At 51.0% G+C, this 16,512-nt stretch overlaps 7 protein-coding genes across 7 annotated transcripts; 3 read left to right on the top strand and 4 right to left on the bottom strand.

Annotated features, from left to right (window-relative positions):
- Positions 1-441: 441 nt before the first annotated feature.
- Positions 442-1,896, top strand: PVX_099850 (hypothetical protein, conserved; the record flags this gene model as incomplete). The annotated part of the gene is made up of 2 exons (XM_001614769.1): positions 442-450; positions 715-1,896. The coding sequence occupies 2 exons, from the start codon at positions 442-444 to the stop codon at positions 1,894-1,896; spliced, it is 1,191 nt and encodes a 396-aa protein (XP_001614819.1).
- A 314-nt stretch (positions 1,897-2,210) lies between these two features.
- Positions 2,211-3,720, bottom strand: PVX_099845 (hypothetical protein, conserved). Its single transcript, XM_001614768.1, has 4 exons — positions 3,364-3,720; positions 3,062-3,165; positions 2,762-2,835; positions 2,211-2,530 (listed from the first exon to the last, which is right to left on the bottom strand). Exons 1-4 carry the CDS (start codon positions 3,439-3,441, stop codon positions 2,475-2,477), a joined length of 312 nt encoding a protein of 103 aa, XP_001614818.1. The 5' UTR covers positions 3,442-3,720; the 3' UTR covers positions 2,211-2,474.
- Positions 3,721-6,437: 2,717 nt separating this feature from the next.
- On the top strand, positions 6,438-8,101 carry PVX_099840 (phosphatidylserine decarboxylase, putative; the record flags this gene model as incomplete). The annotated part of the gene is made up of 1 exon (XM_001614767.1): positions 6,438-8,101. One exon carries the CDS (start codon positions 6,438-6,440, stop codon positions 7,500-7,502), a length of 1,065 nt encoding a protein of 354 aa, XP_001614817.1. The 3' UTR covers positions 7,503-8,101.
- Positions 8,003-8,245, bottom strand: PVX_099835 (hypothetical protein; the record flags this gene model as incomplete). The annotated part of the gene is made up of 1 exon (XM_001614766.1): positions 8,003-8,245. One exon carries the CDS (start codon positions 8,243-8,245, stop codon positions 8,003-8,005), a length of 243 nt encoding a protein of 80 aa, XP_001614816.1.
- Positions 8,246-8,887: 642 nt separating this feature from the next.
- Positions 8,888-10,310, bottom strand: PVX_099830 (cytochrome c oxidase subunit, putative). The gene is made up of 2 exons (XM_001614765.1): positions 9,697-10,310; positions 8,888-9,548 (listed from the first exon to the last, which is right to left on the bottom strand). Exons 1-2 carry the CDS (start codon positions 10,066-10,068, stop codon positions 9,078-9,080), a joined length of 843 nt encoding a protein of 280 aa, XP_001614815.1. The 5' UTR covers positions 10,069-10,310; the 3' UTR covers positions 8,888-9,077.
- Positions 10,311-11,501: 1,191 nt separating this feature from the next.
- Positions 11,502-12,425, top strand: PVX_099825 (serine/threonine protein phosphatase, putative; the record flags this gene model as incomplete). The annotated part of the gene is made up of 1 exon (XM_001614764.1): positions 11,502-12,425. One exon carries the CDS (start codon positions 11,502-11,504, stop codon positions 12,423-12,425), a length of 924 nt encoding a protein of 307 aa, XP_001614814.1.
- A 543-nt stretch (positions 12,426-12,968) lies between these two features.
- On the bottom strand, positions 12,969-14,898 carry PVX_099820 (hypothetical protein, conserved; the record flags this gene model as incomplete). The annotated part of the gene is made up of 2 exons (XM_001614763.1): positions 12,969-14,695; positions 14,856-14,898. The coding sequence occupies 2 exons, from the start codon at positions 14,896-14,898 to the stop codon at positions 12,969-12,971; spliced, it is 1,770 nt and encodes a 589-aa protein (XP_001614813.1).
- Positions 14,899-16,512: the final 1,614 nt, after the last annotated feature.

Below are 16,512 nucleotides of genomic sequence, written 5' to 3'. Positions count from 1 at the left end.
GAGGAGGGAAAAAAGCAAAGGCCGCCAAAAGTACACATGCGGGGAGGGCACAAAATTAATGATGCGGACTACGTGTGCACAAGAGATGCCACACCTGTGAAGCCATTCACCCGCTAGGCACCGCCGTCCTTTTTGGGGAGAAGAAAAGAAACGGCAACAATGGCTTGACAGTCACCTCGGAGCAGCGTCATGTGTACACACATGTGGGGAGCACCTCCGACTAGTTTGCCTCCTCTACCTCTTTCCCCAGCGGTGGGAAAAAAAAAAAAAAAAAAAAAAAAAATCTCCTTTCCCATCACACTTCTTTCCTCTTTTACAAAACAACGCAAGGCAAGCTGCACGTCTACTTCCCATTTGAGGAACCCGAATGGTTTTAATAGGCCCCAACCGCATGCACAGCGCTTCCACTTTTCCCATTTAAGCGTTTTTTTAGCCCCCACGATGAACCAAGTAAGTAGGTGCATTGTTTCTCCCCCCGAGTGCACCACGCGTACCACGAGTACCATGCGCGGCGTAACTCCCGTCTGCCATTCGCTGCGAAGGTTAGCGCACGGGGGTGGCCAGGCAGATGTTCCCCCATGGGGGGGTGAGTCTACCTCCAGCATCAGTCCACCTATAACCCTGCCGACTTTAACCCTAAGCATGAACCATCGCGCTGCTACACGCGCTACTACACCGCTTAACTGCCGCGTAACCGGCGCCACCCCACAGCAGGGCAAACACGAACACCTGAGCGAAAACGTGCGGAAGGTGCTGGCCAAAAAACAGAGGAAAAAGCTCAAGGAGGAAAGAGAGCTCTACAAGGCCACCAAGGCGATTAGCACCCAAAACAATGCCCAAAGGAAAATCAACGCCCAAAACCAGCTCTCCTCCAGCAGCTTCGTAAGCAAAATGAAAGACATAAACAAAGCGTTCCCTCACATCAGAACAAAGGAGGACAAAAATTATATGAAGGAGAATTTGATGAAGATCCAGGAGAAGGCGTCTCTACAGAAGAAGGTCTTGGAGGAGAAGGAAGAAGCGAAGAATAAGAAGCCTTTCAAAATGAAGCGATTTGAGAATGTGGCTTCCAAGGTGGCTAAGCATCTGCAGAGGGCGGGGGAGTGCCCCCTGGGCGTCACCAAGGCCACGCAGCAGAAGCGGGTGGAGGAGCAGCATGTTGAGCAGCAGCACGTGGGGGAGGGAGAGGAAGCACAGTACGAGGAGGGGGAAGAAGTAGAGTACGAGGAGGAAGAAGTAGAATATGAGGAAGAAGAAGTAGAGCATGAGGGGGAAGAAGCAGAGTATGAGGGGGAAGAAGAAGTAGAGTATGAGGGTGAAGAAGAAGTAGAATATGAGGAGGGAGAAGCAGACTACGTGGAGGAGGAAGAAGCAGAATATGAGGAGGAAGAAGCAGAATATGAGGAGGATGAAGCAGACTACGTGGAGGAGGAAGCGGAGCACCGGGAGGCGCCCGGCAAATCCCAAGGGGAGAAGCGCGAAGACGCAGCCGCGGAGGCAGCAGCGGAAGCCGCCCCTGCAAGCGCGCCCGCTAAACGCGAAAGCAGTATCATAGATAAACTCTCAAAACGGGGGAGCCAACTGCGGAGCAGCGAGAAGGGGAAGCGAGACAATCTCCACAAGAACTTTGGAAAGCTACCCACCTACATGCTGAAGAAAAAAAAGGACATTGTAGATGAGTCCACGGACGTACCCGAGGGCTACAGAGTCCTGAAGAACGACGAGAGGAGCTACGTCCTAAAGGAGCTGCACTCACAACTGACGGAGGCAACACAGGAATACAAGAGCAACAAAGACAAGGCCCGGAAAATAGAGCTCGGCAAAAGGCTCAAAGAAATCAAGGAGTCCATTGAGCTCTTCAGCAAGCCGCACGTCCTCGTGAACGAAAATTTCTAGCCGTCAGGGGGGGGCGGCACTAAGGAAAGCGGCATTTAGCAAAGCGCACATAGCAAAGCGGCCGGGTGAGTATACTACCACTGCGGGCGGAGCGGCGTGTTTACCACTGGGGACACCCTCCCCATCGCGCGCGGCTTCCTGGCCCTGAGAGCAGCTCCGCAGAAACGAGAAGGGATCGCCAACCCACTTGTGCAAAATGGGTAAAGTATCTTCTGGGGTGGCCTGCTTCTGCCCGTGTTGGATTAAAGACAGCGTGAAGCGGTTTTTCTTTTTTTTTTGTACCAAAAAATAGGGGAAGGCGCGGCGCACCCCAAATGGTCACTTGAAATGGCCACTCGGGGAGCCATCCGCAGAAGCCTCTAAGGAGCAACCTAGCCGCACGCTCCGCCACTCTGCAAAGAGGAATAAACAGGAAAAAAAAAAAAAAAAAAAAACACCCTCCTTGTTAACAACTGAAATGGCTTCTTCACTAAACTTGCAAAGGTGGCGGCAGTGTAGCGGCAACTTCTCTGCAACTTCTCTGCAACTTCTCTGCAACTTCTCTACACCATCTCTACACCATCGCCGCTCCGAACGCATCACTGCCTCAGGTGGGCGGTCAGCCGGTCGGGCAGCACATCCATGGCGCATGTTCCTGCAAACGGGGGGAAAGAACACACACAAACATAAGGGTGGGTTAACATACGAGGGTTGGCGAATGCCCATTCGTACGGGTGCATCAGTACACACTACGGGGTGAAGACACACATGGTAGGAGTGTATGGAGAGACCCCCGCTCGGAAAAAAAATAAAAACTCAAAACGAAATGGATGCAACGCGCTTCGCATCGGGAGTGGTCTCCTTTTCCCAAGGGGGCAATGCGTACCCTTCTGTCTGTGGTCGTCCCAATCCTCCAGCTGCTCCGCTGTGCAGGCAATTTGGGCTCTGTAGTACTGAAACCTGGGGGGAGTCGGCAGGGGGGGGGAAGACCCACCAAAGGGGGGGAGAATAATAAAATGGGAGGAGGATAATCAAAGGGGGAATCCCCATCAACAGGAGGAATCATTCATCCCTCTGCACCGATACACCCCTCACATCGCGCCAAACTGATCACGTCCGTTTAAGAGTTGCCCCTTCAAGATGCTCGATTGCCACATGTTGGCGACACCTCCCGAGAGGGACTCACCTGCAGCGGGGGTTGTCCTCCCCCAGTTCACGTGCGCACCGGCAGAACATGGTGTACCTGTAGGCGCAGTGGTTAAACTGATTCATCTGCAGAAAGCGCGGGTCCTGTTGAGCCAGAGGGGGTAGGAAGCGAGAGAAGCACACAAGTCATGGGTAGTTAACAAACGGGGAGATGAAATAACAACATTTTCGAGCGCCACTCTGCCAGCAGGCACACACGTCAGGAGTTACTCCCTTGCTGCTAAGTGTACGCGGCCGCACATATAGACGCTGTGCTGTGCGCATCCTCCTGTGAATAATTACGCTGGAGTGGGGGTTGTGCGCGGTCAGCTCATCGTAGTTCTTCATCAGTTTGGGGTTCAGGTAGTGCGCGGCCGTCATGGTGTCACGTGTGTGCTTGGCGGTTGGCGGTTAGCCGTTAGCGGTTAGCCGTTAGCGCTTATGTGTTTGCTTCTTTTTTTTTTACGCGTGCGGGCAGTGCCTCATTTTAAGGGGCAGGAAAACTTGCGCACAATGGGACGCCCGCTACACCTCGGGATGAACAAAAATACCAATTCAGTTTCGTCAAGTGGGAACCTTTGCCGATAGGCGTTTGGCAGTGGCATATTTTTTTTTTTCTTTCGTTCTTTTCCTTTTTACATGTACACCTCCCTTTTGGGCATTTTTTTTTTTTTTTTTTTTTCCTTCGCGGTATGCCCCTTAGAAATTTCGCCTCAACTTTTGCCTCACGCGGGGGAAGGAGCAGCCGGTCGGTGCGTAGCGGTTAGCGGCACTGATTGGCGGTAGCGATTTGCAGCACTGATTGGCGGTATCGATTGGCACCACTGCCTAGCAGCACCGCCTAACAGCACCGCCTAGCGGGATGGTCCTCCTTACTACCCGCATGGAACGTGGCGCTGTTTTTTCGCCTGGCCGCACGCCCCGCTTAAATTCCATCTGTGCGATTTCTGCTCAGCATTGAGCGGAGCTGCCGCCGCGCCAGTATGCCCAGGGATGAAATACCTGCACGTACGTACTACTGTGCAAGCGAGGGAGGCCGCTTTACAGGGGCAAGATCGTGTATGGCCGCTTTCCCGCCTAACCACAGAAGGCGACATTAAAAGGTGGGCAGCAAAGCAGTGACAGGTGCACCACGCTGGGATTCTCGCCCATTTCGCCGCTAGGGTTGCAATCGCCGCTAACCCTAGCGGTGGTTCGCCTCAGTTGGGGGAAAAAGCCATGTGCCGATCGGGTCTGGTGCGGCTCCTCTACTCTTGAGAGCCCGGCGCGCATCTCTCCCTCCACTTCCACCGCGTCGACGATAGCGAAGGAGTGCCTGCCTGCCCACAATGCCGCAAGTGCCCACCATTTAAATACTACACGGAAGGTGTAATCCTTGCGGACCATCCTCCACGTATGCACAATCTGCAGAGACTCTCACAGCAACTTTTCCTACATATAGGTGTCGCACCGCACGTAGATTCGTTTTTTTTTTTTTTCTCTTCCCCTAGAAAGAGAAAACTGCTGAATGTTCATTGCTCTCCACCGAATCAGCGAAAAAGCGTTTCCACCCTGATGAACCCCTTTTTTATGATTCCCAAATTGGTAACTCTCCGCATTTAAGCATATATACTTACACGTTCCTACATTTCTACGTTTTTTCTCTTTTTTTTCTTTTTTTTTCGTCCCAGCGCTCCTTCACGCTTATTTCGCATGAGGATTGGGCGCACGACGCTCTTTTCCCCTTTTTTTTTTTTTTCCTCACCTTTGTTTTGTCCTTTTTTAACTGCCCTGTTAGTAATTCTCCCTTTGGGGGTGCCTCTCGGCGACTGTGTGATGACCGCCACGTATGCGCGCCCCCCCCGTGTGTGCGCTCGCTGCAGGTTTTTGCCAACTTTGCCATTTTTGCCCGTTTCATTTTACCCCACTTTTTTGCCTTCTTTTTTTGCCTTTTGTTTCCCCAACCTGTGACGAGTCCATGTCTCCTCACACACAGGCTTGCGCGTAAACTGCGCAGGAGCCTCTCCCCAGTTGCGAGGGCACACCGTGTTACACACCGAGCGTGCCAGCGTAGCAGCCACCTGCACAGTGGCGAGCTCAGTGTGAATATGCTTTCCTGGAGAGAGCCTCTCCTCCCCTCCATTGGCAGTATCACCCAATTGGAACCTGTTTTTCCCATCGTCCTTTTTTGACCCATTTGAATAGTCCCCCCTTCCGAGTTCACCTCTCCTCCCCTGCGTCATCAGCAAAGAGGAGTCGCGCAGGTGGCACACGCGCAATTCTGCTACCGGTTAGCGGATAGCGGTTAGCGATTAGCGATTAGCGGCTAACTGCTAAATGCCAACTGCTTCCTCGCCACCTCACTTCCCCGAGAGGTACAAATCTTTTTTTTTCCCAAAGAGGAAAGAGCAAAGGTAATTAGAGAGCAGCGTAACCAACCGTATGCACGAGTGGCCTCTGTTTTGGGTCCACCCGCCAACGAGAAGAAGGGGCTCGAAAGGGGGAGCGGTGAAATTTGGCTGGCCAGATTGGTTGGGCAGATCGGTTGGGCAGATTGGTTTTCCAGATTGGTTGACCAGATCACCAGGTGGGCGACTCCGACCGGGTTGCGCTGCGTGATAGCACCGCCAGCTAGCGCATCCGAAGTTGGCAGTCCCGAAAGTGCGAACTGCCACCGCCGCTATCGTCGCCACCCCGATCGGATGATCAACCTTCGTGCGCTCGCGCGAAACGAAAAATTGCCACGACCAGAACAAGTTGCATTCGCTTATTTGCCCCGTGCACAAGTGCGTGCCAGAGTGCATACGTTCATCTGTGCAACCGGCATGCGTTCATCTGTGCCACCAGCATACGTTCATCTGTACCACCTGCATACGTTCTTCCTTCCCCCCCGCGCAGGAGAGAAAGAGAGAAATTAAAAAAAAAAAAAAAGTGGCACGAGTAAACTTTTGAGTCTCCCGGAAATTACACCAATTTACGAAGCGCGGAAAAGTTTTGCGAACAAGTGAAGGACGAACATATATATATATATTTGTACTTTTTTTTTTTTTTTTTTTTTTTTTGACCCCCACAAGAAAGGGGGAAAAAAGCATTTTCCCACGCGAGGAAGCGCACGAGAAGTCAGCTCCCCTGCGTCGCTCACACTGCGCGGGCATTCATGCGTTTGGTCGAACTTGTGCGGAGGTGTGTTCTGGAGGGCGCGAACGTTGCAAACGTTGCAAACGTTGCAAACGCTGCGAACGTCACGAACGTCACGAACGTCACGAAAGTGGCGCACGCTGCCAACTCGGCTAACGCAGTCAACGCAGTCAACTCGGCCACCGCCGCTAACATCGCCAACCCCGCCAACCCCGCCGCTAATATCGCTAACACCGCTAACCCCGCCACCCCGCAGAAGGATGAAGAAGAATGAGCGAGACAGCAACTTCTTCCGGCTGTACAAGAACAAGTACCTCATCACGGGCGTGACGATCCTGTCCTTCATCCTGATGTTTCAGTACAAGTACCACGAAGTGCTGACCCTCCACGACAATAGCGAAAATGCATCGCAGAGCAACAAGCTCTTCTGGGCGCGTCTCCTCTTCGGGAGAACAAGGAGTCGCATCACAGGAGAGATATTCAAAATCGAAATCCCAAACACGTACCGATTGCTCATCTTCAACTTTTTAATCAAGTACATGAAGATTAACAAGGAAGAAATAAAGTACCCAATAGAGTCATACAAATCCTTTGGGGAATTCTTCTCCCGTTATATAAGAGAGGAAACGAGACCCATTGGAGATGTAAGTGACTACTCTATAGTCAGCCCATGCGACAGTGAGCTCATGGATTATGGAGAGCTGTCATCAGATTATTTGGAAAACATTAAGGGGGTCAAATTTAACGTAAACACGTTTTTGGGTTCTAATTTTCAGAAAAAGTACAACGATGGCAGTACCAAATTTTTTTATGCCATTTTTTATTTGAGTCCCCAAAAATACCACCACTTTCATGCCCCCTTTAACTTCAAGTACAAAATTAGGAGGCACATATCTGGGGAGTTGTTTCCTGTTTTCCAGGGGATGTTTAAAATTATTAATAACCTATTTAACATCAACGAGAGGGTCATTCTATCTGGAGAGTGGAAAGGTGGGAACGTCTACTATGCAGCCATTAGTGCGTATAATGTGGGCAATATTAAAATAATTAATGATGAGGAGCTCGTCACTAATAATATGAGGACTCAGCTGAGCTACATGGGGGGAGATATCAACACCAAGATTTTCGACTCCTTTAAAAGCGTCGAAGTGGGAGACGAAATTGGGGAATTCAAAATGGGCTCTTCCATTGTCGTCATCTTTGAAAATAAAAAGGACTTCTCTTGGAACGTCCAGCCCAACCAGACTGTCTCCGTGGGCCAGCGCCTCGGCGGAGTGGGCGAGCCCGTCCGGGAGAAAAACAGGTTCATCAAGATCAGGAGCTGAGGCCGCCCAGTTTCGCAGCGAAGTGGCGAAGTAGCGAAGTAGAGGCAAAGTTGCAAAGCTGCGGCGCAGTTGCGCCATCACGAACGACTGCCTCTCTACAGTTTGCTCGCGGCTCTGTTTATGTGACGTCTCCCTCCACACACACACACCTCAACCGCTTCGCACCCGCGTGGTGCCCATCACCTGGCTCCCACATTTTTCAAATACCACACGAAGTGGGTTTCTCCCCTCCGTCTCGCTTTTCCCACACATTTTTCAAATACCTGACGAAGTGGGTTTCTCCCCCCCTCCCCCACATCTATTGCAAGCGCACCATCAACATATATGCATGTATGTTCACCCGAAGAGGCACAACGGTATGTGGCGCGTGTGCGTGAGGTGACTCATTCTTTTTTTTTTTTTTTTATATGTGAGGTGACACATATGTGCGTATTTTCGCTGAGAGGGGGCCCCCGGTGTACCCTGCACCTAGGTGATTTTTCATTTGTAATTAAATTGAATTAACTGATTTCATTTGCAGTTGATGTGTTTCTTTGTCTCTTCTTTTTCTTCGTCCTCTCCGTGTTCTCCGCATTCTCCTTCTTTTTCTTCGCCTTCTCCGTATTCTCCTTCTTCTTCTTTTTCTTCGCCTTCTCCGTATTCTCCTTCTTCTTCTTTTTCTTCTCCTTCTCCTTCTCCTTCTCCTTCTCCTTCTTTTTCCTCTTTTTCCTCTTTTTCTTCCTTTTCCCCTCTGTACGATTCATTCCTGCCTGATGACACACCTACCCCTTGAAGCTGAAATGAGTTTGCAGTAGTGACCGTTTATCACGCGAAAAAAGGGGGGCACTGCACGCGTAAATGGATGCATACGAGTGGGTCACCATGGAAGAGTGTGCCCACTGCAGAACGTCCCTTTGAGGGGCGTCCCATTGGGGGCGAGCCCGCGCGATTGTTCCACCATCGGATGTGCGGCCATTCCGCCTCGCGCACGTGTGAACATGCCGGAGGAAGCCACCAGATGACCGCTTCCACTGGGCGCTTCGTGCGGATGCCCCCAATTTTGAGAAGTGCCGCACTTCCATCTCGCAGCGGCGAAAGAGTGCATCCATTCCGCTAAACAGCGAACCATTTCCCCGTTGCGCGATTTTTAATTCCATCTCCCCTCTGAAGTACACCCCCATTTTTTTTTATGCTCACCCGTACTCACGATTTTAATTTTGCGCTCAATCCGCAGTTAAACTTCACCTCAATGAACTCCACATTTTTAAAACACAAAATGGTGAAATTAAGAGGCCAAGTGGCATTCGTCGTAGCACGATTAGGACAAACTTTTGCGAAAGTTGCAATGGGGTGTAGGCAGCTACTTCCAGCTAGCCAAAATGTTGTGGCATTTTTTTTTTTTTTTTGCACCAAAAAGTCGCTCATAATGTATTGCCCGTTCAGGCGAAATGGAACAAAAAATGGGAAAAAAAAAAAAAAGAAGCGCACACACATGGGCACATAAACGGATGGCCACATAAACGGATGGTCACCCCCACCTAAGCTCACCATGCGCGTAACCATCGGTGCCCATGAATGACCGGCGAGCTCCGCGCCTCACTTCTCAGAAGCTACGTACGAAGCACTGTTCGGTTTCTCGTTTCCCCACTTGCCCTGGAGAAACATCTGCCGGTAGGTCACATTCCCCGTGGGCCACCGGACGTACTGGTCGTCGTTGTACAGACTCATGTTCTCTTCAATTAAGTTTAAATCAAATACGTCATCCACATCGGGGTCATTGGGAAAGGGGTCGTTCCCATCCTCCAGTGAGTACAGCACACGAACGTGCATAAACATTTGGTCACACTCTCCGCAGCGATATAAGAATCCTTCCCTGCATCGAAAGAAAAGGGGGACATGTTCGTTTTCCCCCGTCCCCCCTGTGCAGCAAACGACTCGCTCTGTGTGCACGCTGGGCACAATGACGGGGTTTTCAATGGTGCCGAAGGGCCCCACGAATGGCGACGACTTGAGGTATTCGTAAAATTCCAGGAGGGCCAGCATGTGCTCGTTATCGGGGTTGGCAATCTGCGAAGTGGGGAAGGGGCCACGTTTGTAAGCGGAATGAGAAGCGCTGCAGGAGGGTGGCGAGAGGACCGCATTACGTAGAGGAATGTGTCTCTCCACAGTGTGTGCGGCCCCGCCTCTATTCCCTTTGACAGAGCATCACACTCACCTGCATGCCCATGTCCACGGCCAGCTGCTTATACGACTTCTTCACCAACTTCTCGTAGTTTAGCAAATTGCTCTCACTCCGAATCTTCCAGTACCAGTAGCTCTGAATGAAATCAAGCGTCTTTTTATCCTTCGTTAACACCTCGTTGATATTTTCTGGGAAGGTATCTAACGGTAGCTCGTAATCTTCCGGTAAGGTACGGGCAAAATGGAGGTACTTTCTCCTCTGGACTTTATTGGTAAAACATGAAAATGGGTTCTTCTCGATTTGCCTACACTTAGACATGCTGCTCGCGTTAAAGAGAAACTTCCTCTGGAAATGGCCCACATCGTCTCTCCTTACGAGCACCCTGGCTGCCTTAACCAAATGCATTTTCGCTCAACTGGTGTTTTGTGTGTATTATGGGAAAGGGGAGAGGTTAAGACGACCAACTGCTCGCCCTTCTACTCGATGGTTGCACTAGCGCGGTGAGTGACTGCTTTGCTAGCAATGGACGGGGACTGGAGAACACTCTTTTACGCGATCGTGCCTAATCGGCTGGCTGCTCCCGCGGGGTGTACCAGTCCTGGAGGAGAGTCACTCTAGGCTGTTCCGCATTTCCAAAGCGTTCGCACAAAAAAAGGAAAAAAAAGAAAAAAGAAAAATAAAATAAAAATAAACCAAGTGTGGCGATAATGACAGAAATGGGCAGCCAGGCAAGATACTCTTCCACATTTTTTTTTTTTTTTCCCAAAAAGCGGGTATGCAAAATATCCTGGGGAGGCGGCGCGACGAATGCACAAGTGGGCCGCCCCGCTGATGTAACGAACGATAGGTTAGGTGTATGTACCGTCAGTTAGGAGCCTCCGACAGAGCATTCACCACGAGAGCCACCAAAAGTGCACATTTGTTCGCGAGTGCATACGCTTCCGATATGTTCCTCATACGAATTGAGCCTGCGTACCGCTTGCCTTGCCCCACTTCCTTTCTGCCACTAGCTGAGGAGAGAACACCAAAGTGGGCGAAGAAAAAGCGCTCGCGCGAAGCAGCCGCTTCTCAGATAAGGTGTTCGCGTTTTTCCTGCAATTTTGAAGCATCTCCAATCTGCAAATTGTGGAAAGAAAGCTAATCAGCGCAGGAGAGAGAGTGGAAAAAAAAAAACAAAAAAAAACAAAAAGTAGAAGTAGAAGAAGAAAAACCGAGGGGGGACATAAACCACGAGGCACACATCCCCCACTTGGTCAACATAGCAACAGCATTATGCCAATCGAGGGGCATTTCCCCTGTGCTGTATTTGTTCATTTTTTTTTTTTTTTTTTTTTTTTCGGCTGACCAGGTCGAAAAGGGGAACACCGTACATTTTTTAACATCATCAAGGTGTGTTCGGGGGGAAGACCATCCCTCAACCGTTGCGTTCCGTGGCGAATCGAATGGGGGGAGAGGCTCCCTGCGGGTCAGTTCTGACTAGTTAGCCTTTTTTTTGTTCTCATTTTCGCTGCTTCGCCGCTGTCCCTGTCGCTTCTGTCGTAGGCGTCCGTTTTCGTAGCACAGTGTGCAACCACGTCCGCGTCACTCCGCCTCTCCATCGCTGCGTCTTATTTCTTCGCAAGCTATGCTGCTTATCGCGCTGCGGCGACTCAGTCATGGTGCAGGCGGAAGCTGATGCTATCTCGTGTTTTTTTTTTTTCCTTCGCACCGCCTTGATGTGCGGCATGGTGAGCACCCCCCGAAGTGGCGCATGCCGGTAGGTACACAAGGCAAGCCTCCCCTAAGGTAACCACTCGCATGTATGTATATATATCCCCACCCCTGCTGACCGGGGAATCATGAGAGCGAGGTGCCTGGAGAAGCAAATCGAGACGTTGAAAAAGTGCCAGCTAATATCTGAAAAGGAAGTGAAGCATCTGTGTGGGCAAGCAAAACTGATTCTAGTCAACCAAGAAAATATAAAACATGTAAATCTCCCAGTGGTGGTATGTGGAGATATCCACGGACAGTTCCACGACTTGACGGAGCTCTTTCACATAGGGAATGAACCCCCAGAAGTGAATTACATTTTCCTAGGTGATTATGTAGACCGAGGGAAATACAGCGTGGAGACCTTCCTGTTGCTACTAGCTCTGAAGATAAAGTACCCAAATGAAATTACCCTACTAAGGGGCAATCATGAAAGCAGACAGATTACCGAAGTCTACGGATTTTATGATGAGTGCATTAAAAAATATGGGTCGATAAATGTATGGAAATACTGCACCGACTTGATGGATTATCTCTCTATCGGTGCAATCATTGAAAATAACTACTTCTGTATCCACGGCGGCTTATCCCCCTCCTTCAATCAAATTACAGACCTGAACAAAATTAATCGATTTCAGGAGATCCCCAGGAATGGCTCCCTCTGTGATGTTCTATGGTCAGACCCGAATGACAAAAACGGATGGGATAAAAGCCCAAGAGGTGCAGGACATTTATTTGGCCCCGACATTGTTCATAAGTTTTGCCACCTAAACGACATTGAAGTTATTGCCAGGGCGCACCAGCTGGTCATGGAGGGGTACAAGTGGTGGTTTGATAGGAAGCTCGTCACCGTGTGGTCCGCACCCAACTACTGCTACCGCTGCGGCAACATCGCCAGCATAATGGAGATCGACGAGAACGAGATCTTCGACTTCAAGTGCTTCGGCCCATCTGCGGCTGAGAGCGGCGCCGGCCCCTCGGTTAAGAAGTACCCCCCGATATACTTCTCCTGAGGGGCACCGTCCAGCATACTTGCGCACTTTCGCGCAGCTACAAACATCACCCCCAAGGAGCTGCCCACCGAGCCGTGGCCCACTATACAGGCGCAGCACCTACGCTGCTCGCACGATGTTTTGGCCAATCGCAATGCCAACCGGCTTGGCCCCCCTCCCAAGTAACCATAAAACCATTTTGGCATCCTCTCTCACGTGCGTGTATGTCTGCACTTTTTTTTCTTTTTTTTTTCCCTCACCGCGGTGCGCGGTGCACCCTCCTGCTGACTCATCCGCGATTTAAAAGTTGAACACAAGTGGACAGTCGTCCGCTTAACGGGTTTAGCGAGTTTACAGTTTAGACGCACATGCGGGGGAGAACGCCGCGGGGGTGCTCTACACGCAAAAAAGGCAGAAAAAAAGGAGGAAAAAAGGGAAGAAAAAAAGGAGGAAGAAAAAAAAGAGGGACGGCAGTCACCCATCAAGGGGGCTAACCAGATGCGTCAGGCGCTGCCCCTAACAGGTGAGATCCACCGCGCGCACTATGCCGCCCATTCCGCTAACCTACCCGATGGAGTCAAACCTGTGCAGCTTTTTCCTCCAGAGGTTGTACTTGGCCTGGAACTTTGCATTCGTCACGTTCTCATACGCGTTGGGCGTGCTGGGGTCGTCATCCATCCTCTCTTCATATTTCACCACCTTCACGTAATTTTTATACTCCTTCGTGGACTTCCCTACGGCGATTTCCTTCAGACGGCTATTCACCCGGTTGCTGTTGGAGCTCACGAACGGGTCGCTGAAGTGGCTCCGAATGTCTCCCAAGTAGTTAATAAAATTCGCGTCGAAATTTTTGAATTTCTCCAAATTGATATTGTCGCTGCTGAGGTGTTGGTGGTGATTTGGGGGGGGCAGATTACATTTGGGGGGCGAGGGCATATTTTGCGCTATTCCCAAATGGTTGCTGCTTTGCTCGGCCACTGGGGGGGCACCTGCGGTGGCGCTCTTCGTCACCACGTTGGTTGCCCCGTCTCGGGGGGGGTTCCCGGGCGGCGCGGGCACTGCATTTGCAGCGGCGGTTCCCTCCTTTATCGCTTCCATTGCAGCGGCGGCTCCCTCCTTTGCCGTTTCCTTTACCGCTTCCCCTGCCGCTTCCCCTGCCGCTTCCCCTGCCGCTTCCCCTGCCGCTTCCTTTGTCCGTCCCCTCGCCTTCTTGGCCGGGTTCAGCGGCACATTGCTGTCGTCCACCGTCACGTCGTGCGACAGCGTGCAGTTGAACTTTGAAGCCGTGCTGTTCTCGCACAGCAGGGCTCTGTCTTTCCTCTTCTTCCCCCTGGACACTTCCCCCTCGTTCGCAGCCTTCAATAGTAAGCTGCCCCCCGGAACAGCATCACCAGGAACAGTATCACCGGGAACGCTTCTCCCCCCCCCCTTCTTCACAATGTACCGAGCGAAGTATGAATTCTGTATGGCCTCTTTACCCACTGACACGTTTTTTATTCTGTTGCTCCTGCTCCCTTTGGTGAGCGCAGTTCCGTTTGATGGGTTCTTCTTGTTCTTCTTCCCCGCACTTGGTCTCCTTTCACTTACCTTCTTTGCACTTTCGCTTGCGGATTGCCCGCTTCCACTCTGCACGCTGACTCTGTTGGGGGGGTCCTTTTTGGCGTTTTCCTCCGTTGGGTTCTTCCCTACATTGGGGCAGTTCTTCCCCGTTTTGTTTCTCTTTTCTAGAGCGGTGTCCCCATTAGGTGGTTCCTTGGGCGAATCCTCCTTTGGGATGGTCTTCTCCTCCTGGGAAGGACTCACCAGACTCACCAGATTGACCAGACTCACCAATTTCTCACTAACATGGTGTTTCTCCTCCTCCACTACATTTGTTAGGGCATTCGTTCTGTTGTCTCCACTGGTGTTCTCCTCTTTTGCACCCTTGGGGGGCACTCCTTCTGTGCTCTTGCCTGACTCTCCCTCTGCAGTGTGTGTCATCTCCCCGTTTGGAGCTGCACTGGGGGGACAGCCCCTTTCACCTTCGTTTACATCTCGCCAGTGGGTCATTTGTCCGGTGGTTTTACTCCCCCCCAGGAGGGACTTCTCCTTCTCTTGCTTCTCCTCCTTCTCCTCCTCCACGATGGACATATTTTTTATCTTCAAGTTGATCCCCACATTGCTATTGTCTAGGTCCCCATTGTACGAATTTAAGAAGCTGCTGTTCAGGTCCCTCTCCTGGTCGTAGGGGAACTTTTTCTTCTTGGCCTTCTCGGCAACATCCTCGTTGTTGGCGACTGAGTGGGAGAGGTCTGCGGGGCGGGGGGGGGGGAGGAAGTCCAAATGGGGCAGCTCAAAATGGAAGAAGTCCAAATGGGGGGAAAATTTCCCCCTGTGAACTACGCGCGAGCTATTAACCCCAGAGGGAGCGACACACGCCAGGCGCGCCGCTTCCCCTCTGCTTCCACTCACTGGACTCGCTGGATAGCAGATCCACCCATCTGATTGTAGACATGGCGCTCCTCCGTCGAAGGTGGGGATCACGCAGGGGGGGGCACACGAAGTGGGTTACAAGGCGGATTACAAAGCGGATTACAAAGCGGATTACAAAGCGGATTACAAAGAGGATTACAAAGAGGATTACAAAGCGGCTTGCAGGTTGGCAGATAGCCAACTTGTCACGCTGCTACGTTGCTACGCTGCCACGTTGCTACTCAGCTCGGATGAGTGGAACAGATGCGGAGTGCTGCGGAGGCGGGGGAACACAGCAGGGGGGGATCATAAAACAAAAAAATGGAAAAAAATGAAAAAAATTGGCAAAAAATTGGCAAAAAATTGGCAAAAAAATCGCAAAAAAGTCGCAAAAAATGGAAAATAATTGGCACAGTGCCAAACGGATGCGAACATCAACAGAGGGGGGCCCCCAAACGCGCACGCGTGTGATAAAATGGGAACGCATAAGTTGTCCTCGTCGCATTCGTCGAGTCCGAATGAGTGACCATTCGTGAGATTCACCAGCGAACTTTCTGATGGCTGTTCAAAGCGCACTAAATGGAAAATTACACGAAAAAAAAAAAAAAAAAAAAAAAAGAGAGAAAAAAAGAAAGAAAAAGAAAGAAGGGGAAGGATTGCCAATGTGAAGCTGCCCTAAATGCACAATCACACATGCATGTACATTTCCGTGCGCGTGAGCAGATTCCTCCACCCCATGTTGGCACTGATGTACATACAAACGTTCATCGCCCCAATGCTGACGTGTGCGGGGCGGAAGGGGCCCACTGAGCTGTGAAAACAGGCTAAGCGTTATGTATGCGCACAAGAGGTTATTCATGTTCACTCGGTAGGGGAGGGGCGTTTCTCTCCCCGTTTTGGCGGCACAAACGCGCCAAGCAGAAGTTGTGACGAAGTTGGCGGGGTTGGCGAAGCTTTGGCGAAGCGATTGCAAACCTTCGCCCATTTGCCTGCACACTTTTCCCCCGCTCAACCGAAGAAAGAACCTTCGCCCCTCGCACAGATGGTTCTTCCTCCTAATGTGTGCCTTTGGCCAAAGGGGGAATTACCCTCACGGGGATTTTTCATGTGGACTTCTCATGGGGACTTCCCATCTGGGGGGGACCCAGTACAGCGCGTTTTGAACGTATAGCAGCGACGCATTGTGGGAATGTCCAGCGGTAGAGGAACCACGTGGAGAAGTCATTTCGGTTGCTCGTCCGGGTGATCGGTTGCCCTCGATTGTAGCTTCTTCCCCCCCAAGGGGGGTAGCCAATGGGCAAACAGGCACATAAAGGGGGGGGGGCATCAGTGGGCACGTAAACGCTCACGTACGTATCGACATACATGCTGAGTATGCCAGGATGACAATGCGCAAAGGAGAGGAGCCCCCCCCTGGAAGCGTATGAAACAAAAAAGGAAAAAAAAAAAAAAAAAAAAAAAACGCTGCTTTGTATGTTATGTCGAGTTAACCCAAAAAAAAAAAAAAAAAGAAAAACAGGGAAGCGTTAGACATGTGTAATTTATTGCAAAATGGACACCCATTCAACGTTCGCCAATTGAGGCCCCTCTTCACGTAAGTGGCATTCTTCGCCATGCAGAAGGTGCGTCTATATGGCCGAACCTCCGCATATGTGTG

The sequence above is a fragment of the Plasmodium vivax genome, chromosome 7 (assembly GCF_000002415.2).
Source record: "Plasmodium vivax chromosome 7, whole genome shotgun sequence".
Classification (NCBI taxonomy): Eukaryota; Apicomplexa; class Aconoidasida; order Haemosporida; family Plasmodiidae; genus Plasmodium; species Plasmodium vivax.
This window is presented reverse-complemented; position numbering and strand designations above follow the sequence as displayed.

Bases quoted from the DNA above. Each gene is read 5' to 3' on its own strand.
- PVX_099845 (XM_001614768.1), bottom strand. From the start codon at position 3,441: ATGACGGCCGCGCACTACCTGAACCCCAAACTGATGAAGAACTACGAT. The intron at 3,166-3,363 runs GTAATTATTCAC...CTGGCTCAACAG, and splicing joins CGCACAACCCCCACTCCAGC to GACCCGCGCTTTCTGCAGAT. The intron at 2,836-3,061 runs GTGAGTCCCTCT...GACTCCCCCCAG, and splicing joins GAGGACAACCCCCGCTGCAG to GTTTCAGTACTACAGAGCCC.
- PVX_099830 (XM_001614765.1), bottom strand. From the start codon at position 10,068: ATGCATTTGGTTAAGGCAGCCAGGGTGCTCGTAAGGAGAGACGATGTG. The intron at 9,549-9,696 runs GTGAGTGTGATG...CCCACTTCGCAG, and splicing joins CCGTGGACATGGGCATGCAG to ATTGCCAACCCCGATAACGA.